This window comes from Dasypus novemcinctus, chromosome 9, assembly GCF_030445035.2.
Source record: "Dasypus novemcinctus isolate mDasNov1 chromosome 9, mDasNov1.1.hap2, whole genome shotgun sequence".
Lineage (NCBI taxonomy): Eukaryota > Metazoa > Chordata > Mammalia > Cingulata > Dasypodidae > Dasypus > Dasypus novemcinctus.
In genome coordinates, this window is record NC_080681.1 from 66,596,904 (window position 1) to 66,616,473 (window position 19,570).

A 19,570-nucleotide genomic window follows, 5' to 3' on the forward strand; every position below is an offset into this window, starting at 1 on the left:
TCTATACAAATTTATTGAATCAGGCATGCGTTGTGCTTCTTGGACATGGATATCTATTCCTTTCAATAGAGTTGGGAAAGTTTCTACCATTAGTTCTTCAAATATTCCTTCTGCCCCTTTTCCCTTCTCTTCTCCTTCTGGGACAACCATGACATGTATGTTCGCATGTCTCTTGCTGTCATTTAGTTCCCTGAGAATTTGTTCAATTTTTTCCATTTTTTTATTCATCTTTTCTTTTGTATGTTTGCTTTCAGAGGTCATTTCTTCAAACTCACCAATCCTTTCTTCTACCTCCTCAAAACTACTATTATATGATTTCAGTGTGTTTTTTATTTCATTTATTGCAACTTTCATTCCCATAAGATCTGCAGTTTTTCTCTGTATGCTTTCAAATTCTTTTTTGTGCTTATCCAATGTCTTCTAATATTCTTAATCTCTTTAGCCATCTCATTGAATTTATTAAGGAAATTTGTTTGAACATCTGTGATTAGTTGTCTTAACTCCTTTGTTGGAGTTAATGTTAATCTGGAGGCTTATCTTATTCCTTTAACTGGACCATATCTTCCTGTTTCTTGGTGTGGATTGTAATTCTTTGTTGGTGTCTTGGCATCTAGCTTACTAGATGTATTTATTCTTGGTGCGATTTCTCTCTTTAATTTAGGGTTTTCTTGCTGGTTGTGTAGTAAGAGCTGAGGATGTAGTTGGTGCTGCAAGCTGTGGAGGCTCAAGCTGCCCTTATTGCCCCAGGGACTGATGAAGCTTCTCCAAACTTTCTTCTTTACCAGGAGTAGGAACAGAGCCACAGCTGTGTTTAATAATCCAAGTTATGCAGGCCTTGACTACAGTTGCCCAGAGAGACTGACGAAACTTCTCACCCCCTTCTCCCCTACCTGGAGCAGGGATACAGCTGCAGGTGTGAGCAGCAATCTATGCCATGTAGGTACTAAATGACTGCAGTTACCCTGCTGGATTTCTCACTATTTAGTCTGTGCCAGCCAAATGTTCCTGCAGTTACCCAGAGAGGCTGGTACAGGGCTCACCAGCTTCCTTCCAGCTAGATGTGGGACTGAAGCCTAGGTTAGGGCTGCAGTCCCATCTGGGTGAAAGAAATGGGTCCCTACCATTACTGCTATTTTCTTTGTTTCTTTTTTTTTTTTTAAGATGTATTTATTTTATTTATTTCTCTCCCCTTCCCCCCCACCCCAGTTGTCTGTTCTCTGTGTCTATTGGCTGCATGTTCTTATTTATCCGCTTCAGTTGTCAGTGGCATGGGAATCCATGCTTCTTTTTGTTGCGTCATCTTGTTGTGTCAGCTCTCCGTGTGTGCGGCACCATTCCTGGGCAGGCTGCACTTTCTTTCACTCTGGGCAGCTCTCCTTACGGGGCGCACTCCCTGCACAGGGACACCCCTGCATGGCATGGCACTCCTTGCACACATCAGCACTGCGCATGGGCTAGCTCCACATGGGTCAAGGAGGCCCGGGGTTTGAACCGCGGACCACCATGTGGTGGACAGACGCCCTAACCACTGGGCCAACTCCGCTTCCCAATTACTATTTTCAGTCCACCTGGATTCCCCTCATGCTGGGGATGGAGTAAAAATGGCAGCCACCGGCCTCTTTCTGACTTGGACAGGTTCAGACTTTAGCTCTTCTTAGGGTTATACTTTAGCAAGCTAAATTTACTAATCAGTAGCTGAAGTTGGTGGCCAGCCATTTCTCCCTTCCCTGTTTTTAGGAGATGGAGTTTCCAATTTCAGCCATAGAACACTCCCAGGGCGACTTGCACCACCAGAAGAGGATAATCACCAGCCTCTGTGGTATGGCCTCTTTTTTCCTGGAGAGGCTGGTGCAGGTCTCCCCAGCTTCCTCCCTGCCGGAGGTGGGACTGGGGCTTATGCTAGAGCTGCAATCTGATCTGGATGGAAAGAAGTCAGTCCCTACCAGCAGTGTGATTTTCAGTCTGTCTGCTTCCCTTCGTACCAGGGTGGAGTTAAAATGACAGCTCTCGGCCTCTTTCTAACTTGGACTTTAGCTGCTCTTAGGATTATACTTTAGTCCACCAGATTTACTAATGAGTAGCTGAAGTTGGTGCCCAACCGTCTCTTCCTCCCCCATTTTTGGGAAGTGGAGCTTCCAATTCCAACCGTGGAATAGCTCCTGATGTAGCTTGTGCCCCCAGCTGAGGATGGGCACCGGCCTCCAGGACGTGGAGTGCTGTACTTACTAATCTTTGCAGATGGGCAGTCTCCTCCTCCCATTCCTTCAGAGATGTTGCAGGATGCTCTTCTGGTCTCCTGGAGCACCCTAACAGGTACTTGAGATAGCTCTGGGTGATTACTAACTGCCCCGTAGCACAAGCTGACTCTAGGAGTTCCTTTCTCTGGCACCATCTAGCTGGTTGTTTCTTTTTCAACTTATTTTTCAAATTTAATATTGCCTGAAAATAGATAGAAGCTTATTTTGTTTATAATTTTAGTTTGAGCTATACAGCTTTACTGAGTGTCTTTTTTCCCTGCTTTCTCTGGTTCCTTATGTGTTGATTATTGTCGTTGTCATAGTTAAAAATGATACACACATATATAACATTATTTTTTAATAACAAATTCCACTCCCTTCATACATTCCTTTTAAGGTGGCTTTTGCTAATTTGCTTCATATATTCCTTATTTGGGTATATTGCCTTCAGCTTTTAAGAGAGCCCTCAACTTTGCTTTTTTGTTTTGTTTATGTGTTTTTCTTTTACTGTATTATTACCCAGAATTATTTAAATTAAAAATGTTGTGGGATCTATATAATATTTGAAATGATATAATTAGAAGCTATATAAAATAAAACCCACCCAACAGTATATAGTGGATTTGTTTCATTTAACTAATTACAAAAATGAAAATAAACAAGTTACTTGTTTTACTATCAAAAGATTCTTATAAAATTTTCCTAGAATAATTAAAATAGACAATACCAAAAACACCAACATTTATGCTGTCATCACCCACTCAAACTGGCATTTTTGTTATATATATATATTTTTTTAAGATTTATTTATTTCTCTCCCCTTCCCCCCTCCTCCCCCATTGTCTGCACTCTGTGTCCACTCACTGTGTGTTCTGTGTCCACTTGCACCCTTGGTGGCACTGGGAAACTGCATCTTTTGTTATGTCATCTTGCTGCGTCAGCCGTCTGTGTGTGCAGTGCCACTCCTGGGCCGGCTGCACTTTTTTCATGCAGGACAGCTCTCCTTGCAGGGCACACTCCTTTAGCATGGGGCAGCCCCATGCAGGGGTGACCCTGTATGACACAGCACTCCTTGCGCACAACAGCTCTGTGCATGAGCCAGCTCACCGCACAGGTATCAAACCCTGGACCTTCCTATATGGTAGGCAGACGCTTTATCACTTGAGCCATGTCCGCATCCCCTATTACTTACTATTCTTTATTTTATTATTTTCATTGTTTATAAGTTCAGAAAGGAGTATGATTGTAAAAATAACACTCTAATCTTTTAAATAAACATCTAACATACACTCTTAAGGCCTTTAGAACTTATTCAAAGGAAATTGAAAACATATGATAGCATGAGGTACAACTAAAATTTTCATAATTTTCAGAAAAACTAGACCTTGTAAATCAGGGAATACTGGATAAAATGTGTGAAAAGAGAGGCCCTCCTCTACTAAATACAAATTATACTTAAACAAAAGAAGTTTTATTTCTTCAATTACTTAGGAAGTAAACCTAACTTCACTTTCTTTAATAATTTTGCATTTATGACTATTGGGAAAATAATGGAATGAAAGTTTCTTTCACTGTTAGATTTGGATGTGACTTTTCATAATTACTTTTAATTTGCTATACTGAAGATTTAAAACATATGACCATTCAATGAGTTGATTCAGATGGAATGTCACATTAACATCACATGATAACCCATGAAATTTATTTACTTTATATATCAACTTCTTAAAATAACTTGATACAAATATTCCTTAGTCAAGAGATGACATTAAATAGGGCTCTTTAATTTTTTTCCAGAGATGTTAAAAAATACCACCATTGTTTGTCTATGACTGGTACTTCCAGTAACAAAATGTTTTTGAAAAGAATGAAAGCAGATTATGGAGCAGTTGCCACTATATGAAATCTAGACACTTATCTTCAGTTCAAAGTACATTTTATCTGTTTTGAGAATAATTATGTAGGTTGTAGTATGCATATTTTAAATGAAAATGTAATCATCTGAACTTTACATTGTTCAAAGGTTGTTTCAGCTATTTGTAAAGAATTTCTAGCTCTTGCCTTAAACAAAAGCATGAACTACAATGTTCCTGTTTTCTTTAGTTAACTTACTGTTTTCTTACATTGTAAAATTCATCTTGGTTATAGACTTTTTTTAAGATTTATTTTCATTGATTTCTCTCCCCTTCCCCCTACCCTCTGTTTTCTGCTGTCTGTGTCTGCTCACTGTGTGTTCTTCTGTGTCTGCTTGGATTCTTGTCAGTGGCACCAGGAATCTGTGTCTCTTTTTGTGGGGTCATCTTGCTGCATCAGCTCTCCGTGTGTGTGGCACCACACCTGGGCAGGCTGCACTTTTTCCACGCAGGGTGGCTCTCCTTGCGGGGCGTACTCCTTGTGAATGGGGCTCCCCTACGCAGGGGACACCCCTGCGTGGCACTGCACTCATCAGCACTGCGCATGGACCAGCACACCACACAGGTCAGGAGGCCCTGGGTTTGAACCCTGAACCTCCCATGTGGTAGGTAGACGCTCTATCAGTTGAGCCAAATCCGTTTTCCGGTTATAGACTTTTAAAGTTATCAAATTCTTAAGAGTACAGGACAAATTTTAAACTATGGTCCAGTAGTTTGATACTGCCTTTTTTTTCCTAACCACCCACTGAAACATTTTTTAAGCTTAAAAATATATTCTTTTCCCACTCAGTCTAGAAGTATTAATCATTATCAGCTTAGTAATTTTACTCCCAGAAGATTACTACTACCCTTTTATACCCTTTTATTTTTTCATTATATCCTAACATTAAATAATATCTTTTTTCAAGCAGATACTTCAATTTTAAAAGCACTGAGGTTTGAAGTTTAGACATGATGAGTTTTAGGAGAAACAACAAAAATTCTCCCTTATGCTTTAACATTCTGGGTTTATCTGGAGATGAAAAAAATGGATGTATTAATTTTAATGACACAAATATACATTAATGTACAACTTAAATTATTAATGTAAATATACATTAATATGTATATTAATGTAAGTCCTCAGGACTTAGCTATCATATATGCATGAGTCATCCCTTCTATTAATAATGTTAAACACCTAGTTTATACTATTCATCGCTGTTTGGGAGTTAAATTTCAACTGCTGAAAATGGCTACTTGAGATTTGTTTAGGATCTAAGGGAAAACAAACTGGTTTATTACTTTTCAAGGCCTTTTAAATAATTTCTTAAATGATTTAAATTTTTCTTTACTGAAAGTATGACCATTTTTATCTTTTAGATAATCAGTAAAATATTTTAAAGCCATAAATTTGGACTCACTTAGTAGCAATTATGTGTTTAAAAGGTGTAAATAACTTGCTATCAGACATTACAAATATCTAGGTACTCTGTATGTGCTGATGACAACAAAATTGAAAAGAAAGACTGTAATATTTCTGACTGGTTTTCTCTGCAGAAGATATTGATTATTTGTGTGTGGTGAGAGATTTGGAAAATTCAATTAAAGGAGTTGTGCAAAGGTTTCATAAATTTTCCTTCTACAGGGTGTACACAGACATTGTTGCGTATTAAATCAATGCAGCACTTCACAATATATTTTCTTTGAAACATAAAAATAAATAACATTTAAACAGTTCTGCTTACTACAGAAACAAATTTTATTTTCTTTGAAGCATTTAGTCATGTGCTATCACTGACTCATACACATTTGCCAGCTATAACAAATTTTATAGACATTTTCTCCAGAGACAGATCTCACATAACTATGAATTTTTAAATGAGCATATGGTGAAGCAGGGATGTCAGCAATATAAAAATTGATCAGTTAAAAGATAAAAGCATAAGTAAAGAGATTTGTATGGTAGTCTTAATAGGTTTTATTAAATAAAAATACTATAAAAAGACAGTAATGAATAGGCTGAAGACTGTTCTTGAGGTAGAGAAAAATTATTCTAGCACATTTAGTAGAAATTGGTTTTATATCACCTGACAGGTGAAATTTTTTTTTCCATTTTTAACTCTAGAATAGTCAACCCCCTTCCAAAAGCAAGTGGTTCACATATTTTAAACACATGTATAATAATAAAGCAGATATTTATAGTATCATATAGCTAATTACATAGTTAAAGCCAGGACTTGTGTAGTAAGTAAATATGGATTTACTTATAGCCATTTTTATTCACAGTATACACACCACACATTTCAGTCCCCTGGAATCTCCCTTTTAGGACTCCAGATATCTTTGCTGCTCCCTCTACCTAGATTGCTCTTTCTTCCTTCTCTATCTAGCAAACTCCTGTTCCTTCTTTAAAGGCAGGTGTCACAGCCTCTGTGAAGGTCTGCCCAGCTCCCCTAGCAAAGTGAAATCACTTCATCTTTTAAGCTGTCAAACACTTGTCTGAATGTTTACAAATATATCATGGTATCATGTTGTTGTGTTGTAGTGTATTGTAATTGTAATTATATTTCTAGGCTTCTCCAAGGCAAAGAAAAAAGGTCTTTTTTATCTCTATAATGTATCCCCAAAGCATAGTATGGAACCTGGAGAGATGGTCCACAATGCATGCATGCATGAATGAATGAATAAAAGAAAAAAAATGTCCACCCCAAGAATTTTTTAAAGGACTTATTTAAATACTTTCAAATAATTATGTATAAATAATATGTCCTTACACACCTCAGGTGACGTTAACATTCATTCATTTGTTCATTAATTTTAATATTTATTGAATGCCTACTGTGAGCCAAGTACTGTTCTAGCATTGAGGATACACTGATGAACAAGAAAGACGAAGTTCTGTCCTCAAAAGTATAGAATCTAGAAATAAAGACAGGTAATCAAAATAGAGTATAAAGAGTATATTAACAGTAGAATAATGTATACATCATAATAAGTTTCTTGGCAGTTTTCATGCTAACTTTAAAAATGTATTAGATTAGTGGTTATGAAGGTCTGAGGAAGGAGTGCTAAGGAGTGTGGATTCTTTTTGAAGTAAAGAAATTCTTCTAAAATTTTTTTTGATGGTAGCAATTTTTTAATTTTTAAAAATATTCTAAAATTTTTGAGGTGATGAATGTACAACATTGTGATTATACACTTTGGATAGATCATATGGTATGTAAATATATCTCAATAAAACCACTTAATAAATAAATAATTGTGCAAGAATAGCCAGAAACAGCATCTATGTGCAGCAGGGGAAACACAAAGAGATTGATAGGTGAAGAGTTTTCTTGTTTGTTTGTCTGTTTTTTGTTTATTACTATTAATACTGAAATAGTGAAAATGCTCTAATAATGATTGAAATGATGAATGCACAACTTTGTGATTATCCTAAAACACTTTGAATGAATTGTATGCTTTACAATTGCATACACTGCGTGCTCTTCTGTGGTTGTTTTTTTTGTTTGCTTGGCTTTTTTTGATTGTCTCCCTTTCTTGTTGCATCACCTTGCTGAGTCGGCTCTCCGTAGCACCTGCGGGCCGAGAGGCACTCCACAGTGTGCAGGCAAGCCTGCCTTCGCAAAGAGGTCCTGGGACACAAACCCACGGCCTCCCATATGGTAGAAGGGAGCCCAACTGATTGAGCCACAGCCACTTCCCCTTAATTTGATTTTGATTCAGTTTTTATTCTGCATCATATACTGTGATAAGTTACTTTGAACTGTTTCTCAAAAAAATTCTTTCTTCTTTCATGTAGAATTACATCATCTTGACAGCTATGAATTCCTTAAAGCCATTTTAAACGGAGGTACTGTTTTATCTTTCTGATTTAAGTTTGAGCTTGTAAAATTTCACTGTTTTGTTCAGAAGGAAGCATTTTATTTACATTATCAGCTTTGGAACTGTCTTTCTATAAAGAAAACAGCTGTACTACACTTTGATACTTTTCTTGATACCTAATCTAGTCTTATAAACAAAAGGAGTGCAGTCTGACAGGATCTGTCTAATCAATGAGGTTAGAGGCTGGTTGAAAAAGAACACCATTAAACTGACCAGGCTAGCTTTAAAAGTCAGAGAAGGCATATTTTTAACTGAGTATAAAGAAGGTCCTTAACTGAGTGCTGGTAGTATAAACAGCCAACTGGATACTGACAGGTGGGTTATAGTTTCTATAGGATATATCTGCTTGAACAAGCTGTAACAAGTTGTTAAATTCAGAAATTTACTAACTGATTAAGTAATTATAGGTTAATTAGTTGTACTTGCAGAACAATTCTTATGGATTTATCAAGAGTAAAAATGATATATTTATAAATAGCTTATTATAATGTTAACTGGAAGCAGTGAATCATGTGATATTAATTTTAATGTACCTGTACTGAAGGTTCACATTATCAAAAAACTGACATCCCAAAGTTAGTGGCAACAATATTAATTGAGATTATTAGATGTTAACCAGATATTCCTTGCTACTATCTTTTGGAAAATATTTAAGCAAAATGAAAGAATTATATTCTATCCTGAAAACACAGTTGTTTGGAAATAATATCAAGTGATTAATATTAGCTTCCTAACAAATTAGCTGTTCTTAAAATATTTTTAGATCATCTTAAAATAATATAGAAATTTGTGTCACTTTCATACATTAAAATATTCATTCTGTTGTATACAGAAAATACCTTAAAATAAGAGCTAACCTTCATTGAGTACTTTCTATATGCCAGACACTTAAACTTTATACTTACCCTATTTAATATTTATGGCAACTTATGCAAGGTAGATAAAGTTATTGTCTTTATATTATATGTAAGGAACCTGAGGCACAAAGAGGCAAACTACCTTGCCCCAGAATCACCTAAGAGACAGAGCCAGGTACTAACCTGAGTGTGTCTGATACCAGAGCCCATGTTCACCATTACACAATACTAACCTATGAATGTCAGTTTCACTACTGATTAAGGATATTATATCTATTAAGTAAGGATTAGATATATAGATACATACATACATAAACACACATGTACACATTCATTCATTATAGGGTTAAACATTTTATAAAAATTTTGACCCATAAAAATCCAACAGAAATATTAGATGGTGATCATAAATCCACATTCATAGTTGTACATATTTAAACAAGGATATACATTTAGTGTATGGTAGCCTCATTGATAAATTTACAAAGAACTTAGAGAATAGAACACAGCTCTGTGTTTATGGATTCTAGTAATGATCATCACTTGTTAGACTTTTGAGTCTTTGAGTAGTACCTTCAAGAAACTTGAAAAGATTATTAAGGATAAGCTACCCGTCAGTTTCCCTTTTAGTTGGAAGCAACAGAGAGAAATGACAGTGAAATGAAGCCTGATCTTTGAAGCGTTTCTTAGGTTCTTCCTTGGACTGTCTTTTCTTCCAACTTCGGGCATTTTTTCATGATCTCATCCATTCTCTTGACTTTCTCACCTCAATGCATATGATTTCCAAATCTATATGTAGCCTCACTCCTGAGCTATAAACCTACAATCTCAGCTACCAAATAATGTCCCCTGGGTACATTGATTTCCTGCCAAAATTGTTCCTCCTTCTACCTTTCTAAAGATTATGTATTCATTCCATTGATCAGGTGCAGAACTACAAAATTCTCTAGGTCTTTTTTTTGTCACCAAATCATATCACTTTTGAAAATACCTGTTTAATTATCCTTTCCATACCCATTGTACTAGTTTATTCCTTCTTTATACTCTTCCTTGATTATCATTGTCCCACTGTAACTTGCTTCTCTGCCCTTTGGTCAGGTTCCTCTACAGCCTGTCCTATTTTATTACTGACATAGTTTTGTGGACATATCTATGCTTTTAAAGATACCACTCTACAATATTCACAATAAAATCCAAATTTAGACTGACATTCAGTACTCTCCCTCATTTGACCATAGCTTACTTTTCCAAATTCTCCCTGTTGTTTCTGTCATTCCATATCACTTGCCATTCCCCAAACACCACTGGCCTTTACATTTTTTCCGTCCATTTTCTTAATTTGCTCTTGTCTCCTCTGCCTGGCATGCTTTTTCCCCCATTGTTGTCAAAATCTTACCCATCTTTCAAAACCTGCTTCCTTCCCCAGATTCTTCTCCCCCATGTTCTTCCATTGCTCTTCTTTTGTACATTTGTCATAGTTCCCCACCTAAGATGAATAAGGGAGCATACTAAACTTCCTGATTTTGTACTATGCCCTGAAAAACCTTTGATGGACATAGTACCTGAGTACTCTCTATGTTCAACTTGCTTGTCTACACACATGCTCACCTTCTCTCATACTTCAGTGATTATTCCTCCAGACCTATAATTAAATGGAGGGGAGTCAACCCCTATAAATTCATTCCTAGAGCCTTTAAAAAGTAAAGCCTTTAAATGTTGGAATAAAAAAGACAGTAAGGGAGAGAGCAACCCAAAGGCCACAGAGTACTAAAACTGTTAAAAGAGGAGTGCAGAGGGAGAGTGGAGAAAAAGTATGATTTCAGCCAATGTTAACAGAAGAGCAAAAAAGTCTGGGATGATTTATCAAGGAACAATGTGGTTAAATCATTTGGGTTAACAAAAACATGAGGTTTATTATGAACAAAGCAATGTGCATAATGCCTGTCTTTTGAAATCTAATAATCTAGCTATGAGCACAAGTTTTATATTATAAATGAAAAAATAACAATATAAGCAAGCTATGATAAGTGATGCAAAGTCAGACCCTTCTTTCCAGTTCTGGGCAATAGCAAGTGAAAACAAGGATCATGAGTCCAATGAGGATCAAAGTATCAATTTATTAGTGATTAGTGGAGGGATTCATAACTTCCAACATGACAAGCCCACTGGTAGAAGCTGGGGTAATTAATATGGATTGTGCCTGAGGCAGAAGTGTGACTTCCTCTCTTCCCCCCTTGAATCTAAATCTTGAACCTTATTATATGCCTTCCTGAGCCTGAGGAGAAAGCTGGATCTTTGAAACAGACTCCAAGTCCATGTGCCTCCACTGCTGTAAAGACCATGGATCTGCTTTATATGCCTGATTGCAGGTCAGAGAAATAGAATGGGCGAATCTCTTTGCCACATGAAATTAGAAGGCACAAAAGCCTGTTGGAGTTGAGAGTAAGCAGTAAAAAGGAAACTAAACAGTGATTGACCTGTAATATTACTAGTAAAATGTGGACCAGTGAATGTTCTGGACAAATCAAATTTGTCACTCTTTCATGGGGGTGTGGAAGAATTGATAGAACATCTTTTCTCTTTAAACTATGTATAAATGTTTCTCTCTGCTATAAATGAAATAAATAATGTTATAGGAATTCACAGCAAACATAGATCACATCAGGTTGGGGTTATGAATTAATTATTTAAGGGTCATAATTTTAAAATCAGTTCGTTCGTTATTCCACTCTGCATTGTCTCTGACAGAGAGGCATCCAGCCCTAGGAATGGAAGCTTTGTACTTTACTAAGAAGCTGATATTTGATATATGTATAATTTTGATAGACTGTGTAAACATGTTAGGCAGGGAGAAATCATGGACAAAAAAAGAGAAGCAGAATGATGGAAAGGTAGATTTAGGGCACATCATTGACAGTTTTGGCCACCAGGTTAATTTGGACCTTATTCATTAGGCAGTGAAGATTACTGGAGAAGTAACAACCCAAAATATGTTTTAGAAAGTATTTACTTGCTATGTGTAGAATGAATCCTGCCAAAAAAAATATTCCTCGTGAACTACATTGACTGTATCTAAATTGCCTTTCTTTTGTTTTTGTGATGTACATTCTCAAGAACCAGCATGGCAGTATAGAGGTTACAAGTATATATAAATGCTGCTACTCCCTACTCTTGTGCTATGGCGTGAATCACATTAATCAAAGTATTTCTTCATGTTGGAACCTGGATTTAGCCTCCGAGTTCTTCTCAAGACAATTCTCCTAGCAGCCATGACCAACTGATGAAACATGTTTGCAGGGTCTGGCATGGCAAAAGAGAATGGATTTGGAATTAGAGGTCCAGCACTAACTCTGCTACCTACTTATCTGTATGACCTTTAACAAGGCATTTGGTTTCCCTAAACTGGGATTATAAAATGGGATGGATAATTACCTTGTACAAACTAGTTAGCCTAGTTATTACCTGCCCCATAGTAACTATTTAATAAATGATTCCCTCTGTACTATTCCAGTAACTGTTTAATAAATGATTTCCTCTATACTATACTAGTTATTTCCTGTAAAAATATTAAAGCATTAAGTGAACCCTAGAATGCTTGAAATCTATAGGAGTGCAGACCAGGCTCTAAAATAAGAGTTGGTAAAAGTTGAGTTGTCAAGTTGGCAACATGTTTTTGAGGACAGGATGCAGAATACGTGTGGATTCTTAGGAAAAGGGAAAAATAGGTACTACCATTCACTATTTCTTCAAAGGATATAGCTTTAAGCAAGGAAAGGGCATGTCAGGAGTGATTGGTACACATGCCCTATTGGAATGTATGCCATCAATTGCTAATGACTGCTGTTTCAAAGGCTTCCTCTCACATGCAGGTTCTAAGGCCAAACAAACAGGATCCTCTACCACCACTAGGAGTCCCCAAAGGGACACACTCTAAATAGGAATCTAGCATAGTTAAATACTATCTTTTCTTCTTTCAGCAGCTGTTCGAAGAAACACCTGCTGAAAAGCCCTTTAGGCTTACAAACTAAAGCATATAGATTTGGTGTTTGCCATAGGTCATGATGGTGCTTTTTGTTTTTTTAATTAGAGAAGTTGTAGTTTACAAAAAGATCATGTAGAAAATAGAGTTCCTATATACCCACTCCCATTTTTAACATTTTACATTAGTGTGGTGGTACCTTGTTAAAATTGATGAGATAATATTATTATAAGTATACTGTCAACTATAGTTAATAATTTATATTAGGGTTCACTGTTATACAGTTCTCTGGCAGGGGTTTTTCTCCCTTTAAATTTTTATTCTAGCAAATAAAACTTCCCCTTTTAACTGCATTCAGAAATATATTCCTGTGATAGTCATTACATTCACAATGTGTGTTACCATCATTACTATATATTACAAAAACGTTTCCATTGCTCCAAACAGAAACTCATGTTGGAGTTTAAAAATCCTCTCAGAAGTATCTCCTTCAAGATCCGTCTTCCCAAAAGGTGAAAAGTGCTATGTCAGTCATCATATTCACAATTATTTGTGAAGGTACATCTTGCATAGAAGATTCAAAAATAAACAAATGAGTAGTTACCAGTATCTAAACCAGGTAACAAATTACATGGTAGATGAATGTTTCAATTATTTTTAAAGTCATGCACAAGATACATGTTGATTTGGAATCCAGCTCTTGATGATATAATAATTATCTTTTATATCTCATAGGCCTTTAGAAGAAATGCAGCCACTGTGAACACCAACTTCTGCATCTGCCTGATCATATTTAAAGGAACAGAGTATGTTTGTAATTAATCTGCCCAGTAAATACCAGCTCATAGCACTAGGCAGGTGCATGTCTAGATAAAATTTCTTGCAGCTAATTTAAACTTTTTACACACACCAGCAGATAATGTCATTGTAAATAATACATTTCTTTTTTACCCTTCCGTGTAAGCCAACATGTACAGGAAGATCTTGACTTACATTCTGTATCTTTATGTATATTTTTATACTTTAAGCACTTGTGGATAGACTTAATAAGGCATTTATGAAAAATGTTACCTTTGGGAGATCTATGTTTTCCTGAAACTCAGATTGAATCTAATGGTAAGTGGAATCAGATACCAGTTTGCCCAGTGAAAGCCCCAGCTGCTTATTAATTTACAGATTCTTTTAAAAATGTTTTTAACCTATCCAGTTTATTGTGTAGCTACTATCTCATGGATGAGTTATTATATTCTCATTTTTCCTGTACTTGTAAAGAAAAGTATTTACAAAGTTTCAAAATTTCACACCTTTTATAATACATTAGAATGCATTTTTAAAGAAAGACCTTTCTTATGGGACAGTATGTGATCTCCAAATTACTTTGCAGTGTTAACTTATATTTCTACTTTTCTCTAGTGTTTTGTATCATCATCTGTTTGTGCTGTCACTCACAAAATAAAGAGGGGGCCAGTTTCTGAGAAAATCACAGAATATGCTTTTTTTAAAAACTTTTTATTTTGAAATAATTTCAAACTTACATGTCAGCTGTAAAAATAAAACAAAGCCCATACAGAGAACTCCAACAGATACCCACCCACATACCTAGACCCACCACTGCTAATGTTTTGCCACCTTTTAACATTTGTACTACTCCTTAAATCTATCTATCTATCCATCCCTCTATATCAATTTCCTAAACATTTGAGAGTAGGTTGTATACATCATGTTCCTTGAACTCAGTATTTCCATGAACATTTCCTAAGAACAAGGATATTTACTTACATCTTGATAATAATTTCTTAAAAAATTTATCCTTTTCTTTGGCCATTTCCACAGCAGGAAAAATGCTATTCCCTTGGTAATTACCAAGGTTTGACAAAACCTTTTGTTTTGACAAAATTAGTACATGATATTACCATGCCATTCAATTCAGTCTATCATGGGGATTAAAATAATATATAAAATTTGGAGCAAAACTTAACAAACTGAGACTGAGAATTACTAATTTTCTATTTAGAGAAACTTCAGATTCGCCTCTCAAAATGAAACTGAGTTTTTAAAAACTATTAATATAAATGATAAAGGTAGTGAACAGTAACCCAGTTAACTTACTAAACCCAAGTACCTTCATTCATGATTTTCTTTGTAATATTTAAATAAGATTTTTAAAGATAATCTGACTGCTAAATATAAGAATACTTTGTTACAGCCCCTGTATTAGGATGTTACTTAAAATATACCAAAAACAACTGCATTAAAAACTAACCTTGGAATGTAAGCCAAAGCATATATAAAACAACCTATTATTAGTCAGAAAATAAAGGGTTAAGAAATAGATTGGTTTCATGTATAATCCAAGTTATGTAGATATATGCTTAATGCTATTAGTTACTGTATTTTTGCCTTTCAGAACAGCTGGGTCTCCTAAGAATCATTTCCCACTTCTCTTTGTTGTAGATCAGATGACTCTCGCTTTATCACCCCTGGAGGCCACATGAAGGATAAAGCAAAAAGACCCACACACAAAACTAATGTTTATGTGGGGGGGTGGTTTAGTGAGGGGATACACTTGGCCCTGATCTTCCAATGAACATAACAGGAGAGAGACCAATTGAGACTTGAAACCATTGTGTTAGTCCAACTATTATTTAGTTATATCCTATCCATCTCTTTCTTTCTATTGAACAGAGGGGCTCCTTTGGCTGCCCTGACTTTTGTAAATGTTTCACTCACTTAGTTGTGGTTTATCATTTGGACAGAATGCTACATCGGGGATTTTTCTCCCTTCCCTAAAGCCTCAAGGGAAAATGTCTTCCATATGCCTCATATTTGATACATGAACATACACCCGTTTTCTCTTCATTTTAAGAAGGAAAACTAAGTTTACTGGCAATGGGAAAAAGTATGTCCCCTTGAACTTGAAAATAATTTCGAAATGTCCATTATTGGACAGGTACATTAGTGAAGACAATGAGAAATCGATCTTTAATATTTTTATTACATAGTCTAAATCTTTATATCAAAGCACCCTTACAACCCTGAATTTAGCTGAAAGAAATGCTTTGAAATTACCCATTTCTGTCTTAATTCATCATTGGATTTATTTTTAGTATTTTGGATCTAGTCCCTCAAAGTTTAAAGTCGACTCTTTTTTGTTTTGTCTTTTTTTATTGGACTCTTCTTAAATTGGGTTCTAATATCAGAGATACTTGATTCAGAGTATTACTCAGAGAATTGCTTCAATTCTCCATAAAAGCTACCATGTAACTCAGTATAATCATCTGAAAAATGCATTTTATTTATATAATATTCCTATAAGATGCGTTGAATAGAGGTGAATATTTTAATAATGTTCTTAATAATACTTTTATTTTCAAATAATAAAGTTTCTCTACTCCAATTATTTAGAAGTTAAAAATACAATTTTGAATTTCCTCATTACTAATATGGTTTAAATCAGGATCCTGGGTTAAAACAAGTATGCTATTTCAAAAAAATAAAAAAATAAGGCTATACCAGCCAGCCAAGAGGCTGACATTTGGGCACTGTGATTACAGATGGTGACCATGGACAGCAATGTTCCTGCTGATTCGGCAGTGACTCAAGGCTGCTTTTCTGTGCTGACCTGCCCTTTTGAGTCTTTATGCACATTTGCTTTGAGAAAGAAATATTTCTTGATTTTTGCTTTGTCTAAATGCATTTCTTTTATCAGACTTACACACTTAGAAACACATAACTTCTTGCATCAGCCTGTGGCTATGTCCAGAACTAAATTTTTTTATGTGTATGACTTGCATTGTTTCAAAATACACCACCACTTAATATCGTTCAATGGCTATATTATGAAAGGAGTATCCACGTTAAAAAATAGAATGGTGGTAAAATAATTGTTTTATTTTTATCACAAGAGACAAAAAAAGCACAACTTTATATGAGAAGTTACATATACATGGATATAAGACATTTTCACCAATTCTATTTAGTAAAATGGACTTCTAATATAGAATGATATAGTATTAACAGGGTCAAGTTAATGTGAAACATATGAATCAGTGGTTATGGCAGTGGTAACCCAGATGACCTATGTCACAACAAAAAGGAAGAACAGGACAGAATCCTTTTATAAGGTAATTTAACTTAACAGAATGACACTGGAAGTTTAGAACCTAGTGATCGTGAATATAATCCACTTAAGACTTAAAACATTTAAATTCAGGAAATTCATTTTTTAAGTTGTACATTCAAATCAATCTGCATTCTTGAAAGTTAACAGTTTAATATATCTGCCTTGTTTCAAAAAAATGAAGTTTGCACATGTAGTGAGTCATAGTCAAACTTCAAACAGTTTAACTGACTTCTCCCAGTAATTAAAAGGATTAGCCCTGATTTAAGTCTCTGAGATAACTTCTAAGCAATGAAAATAATTGAACCTGTCCTAAAATAAATCTTACTTGTAAAATATAAGGAAAACTAAATTTGAATGCCAAAATTAGAGATTTCCTTTAAGGGGTTTAATTCTCCCATTAAGCTCTCTGAATTTACAGATTTAGATTTTCCAAGACATGACAATTCATAAAACCCATTTCCTAAGGAAACACTGCAATTAAGGAATTTTTTTCTATTTTCCCATTTGAATAGCTGTGAATATTAATAAAATTTTATCTGTCTTGTTCAATCAACAGTTAGAAAATAAAAGCTTCCATTGGGCTTTGGTCCTCACATATACATATTTTGTGTAGACAACAATGATCTCACCATTTCCTTTCCTATAATTCATGATTCTCAAAGTGAAAATTTCATTATAATTCCATGATTCTCAAAATAACTTCATGATACACAGCAAAAAGATCACAAAACCTTTAACACTTCATATATTTAAATTTGTTCAGGCATACATAGATACAGCTAGTTGATTTTCTTCTGATTTTTACCATTTCTGGAATCCCACATGATTGTAATGTTAAAGTATGCCAAGAAGAACAGAAAGTTCAAGCAGGATACAAAACATACCAATACAGAAAATAAGTCCGGTAGTTTCTGAGGAGGATCCAGTGTGACAGTCATCAGTGTCAGAAGGACCATAGTGACTACTGAGATTAAAAACTGTAAGAAGGAGGGGGGAAAGTATTATTGAATAGTATAAAACGTACAGGTAACATTGATTTATAGTTGTAAATGAACAGAAGGTAAGGGTTGGAGGTCCAATCTCCTCCATTAGTGGATCTTGACCTTGGTTGTACCTTAGAACCAAGTGGGGAGCTTTAAAAGATCTCAGGGCCCTAGGGTGTGGATGTAACTCAATGGTTGAGTGCCTGCTTTGCATGTATGAGGTCCCAGCTTCAATCCCCAGGACTTCCAAAAACAAAAATACAAAAAAACTCAGTGCCCAGACCACACCCTAGACCAAATCAGAATTTCTGCAGGTAGGCATCAATATATTTTAAAACTCTCCAAGTGATTCCCAGGTACAAGCAAAGCCTGAAAATTCCAGTCTTATACCACACAGGCACTGGAACAGATGTTAAATGTTAGTAAGTTTAAATTTAATTGTCACATATTTGTGGCTACCAGTACGTTTAATTTAGTGCTAAACTGTGAGTTTCCTTAAGACAAGGACCAGCCAGATCATGTCTTATTCATTTATCTCAGCACAGTATATAAGTACACAGAAGCTACTCAAGTAAATGTAGAAAGCAGGCAGTGATAAACAGTAGTCTGACTTTCATGAAGAAGGAAAAGAGGATGCTTTAATGGCTATATTATGAAAAGATTGGTAAGACCTGAATAAAAAGTTATGAATGCAGTGGTCATTCAGGATGGAAGAGTGGGAAGAATGGGAGCCAAAAAGGTTTACAAACATAAACAAAGGCTGCAGGTACCTCCAAAGGGAAATTTCCTGAGATGACCTTAGCGAGGTTTCCTTGAATCACTAACAGAAATATCTCCTTTTAAAACAAAAACCCTCTCTTCCTCCAGTTGTCACCCCATTAGTATGTTCCTGTTTATAGCAGTCTCCCAAAAGAGTTGCCAATAACTTGTGTCCAATTCGCCCATTAACTAGTGAACTGACACCAATTGGGCTTTCACCCCAACCACTCCATGAAACTAAACTGCTCTGGTCGAAGATCCTTCATCAAAAGTTCTTTCAACAGTCTTCTCCTACTCATAAATGGCAACTATATCCAGAATGTGACCACTTCTAACCACTTCCATTGCTACTTTGGTCCATGGCATCATCATCTCTCAAAAATTTTTATCCACATCTCTTCTCCCCACAGCTGCCATAACGACCTTTTACAAACCTGAGTCATATATAGTCCCTTTATCCTATCATCTTAGCTCCTGTTATTTTTCTTTCCCTTGCCTATCCTGCTCCAATCACCATGGCCTCCATAATGTTCACTCCATTTGCAGTTTTCTCTCCTGAAATGTTCTACCTCCAATTATCTGCACAGTTCATTCCCTCACCTCCTATGGTTCTTTGCTCAAGAAAAGTACTACTGTTTTAAAATTGCAACTACCCCTCCCCCCGCATTCCACATCCCTCCCTCCCTTGCTTTATTCTTTTCCATAGTATGTATCACCCTCTGACATGTTATATATTTTTTATGTGTTGTTTATTGTCTGATTTACCAACAAAATGTAACTTTTACGAGAGCAGGACTTTATTTTGTTTTGTTCGCTGCTGTATCCTTAGCCTCCAGAACAGTACTTGGCACA

At 35.7% G+C, this 19,570-nt stretch overlaps 2 protein-coding genes across 8 annotated transcripts in view; one reads left to right on the forward strand and one right to left on the reverse strand.

Annotated features, from left to right (window-relative positions):
* ITGB3BP (integrin subunit beta 3 binding protein) overlaps window positions 1–16,268 on the forward strand; it is a 127,414-nt gene extending 111,146 nt beyond the window's left edge. Inside the window, exons 8-11 of one of the 5 annotated variants that reach the window (XR_009187189.2) lie at window positions 7,935–7,985; window positions 13,301–13,365; window positions 13,589–13,659; window positions 15,308–15,395. Coding sequence is in view for 2 of the 5 variants with exons in the window: in XM_058303463.2 (XP_058159446.1) it covers window positions 7,935–7,985; window positions 13,301–13,320 (71 nt within the window). In the remaining 3 variants the exon portion in view is untranslated. Of the gene's footprint in view, window positions 1–7,934; window positions 7,986–13,300; window positions 13,473–13,588 lie in introns of all 5 variants that reach the window. The other 4 variants (XR_011649653.1, XR_009187190.2, XM_058303463.2 and 1 more) reach the window with 4 other exon arrangements.
* Window positions 16,269–16,723: 455 nt separating this feature from the next.
* The window catches only part of ALG6 (ALG6 alpha-1,3-glucosyltransferase), a 91,376-nt gene continuing 88,529 nt past the window's right edge, over window positions 16,724–19,570 (reverse strand). For all 3 annotated transcript variants that reach the window (XM_058303461.1, XM_058303460.2, XM_058303462.1), the window contains one exon: window positions 16,724–17,953. In XM_058303461.1, the coding sequence (XP_058159444.1) occupies window positions 17,756–17,953 (198 nt within the window). In that variant the 3' untranslated portion in view covers window positions 16,724–17,755. The remainder of the gene's footprint in view (window positions 17,954–19,570) is intronic.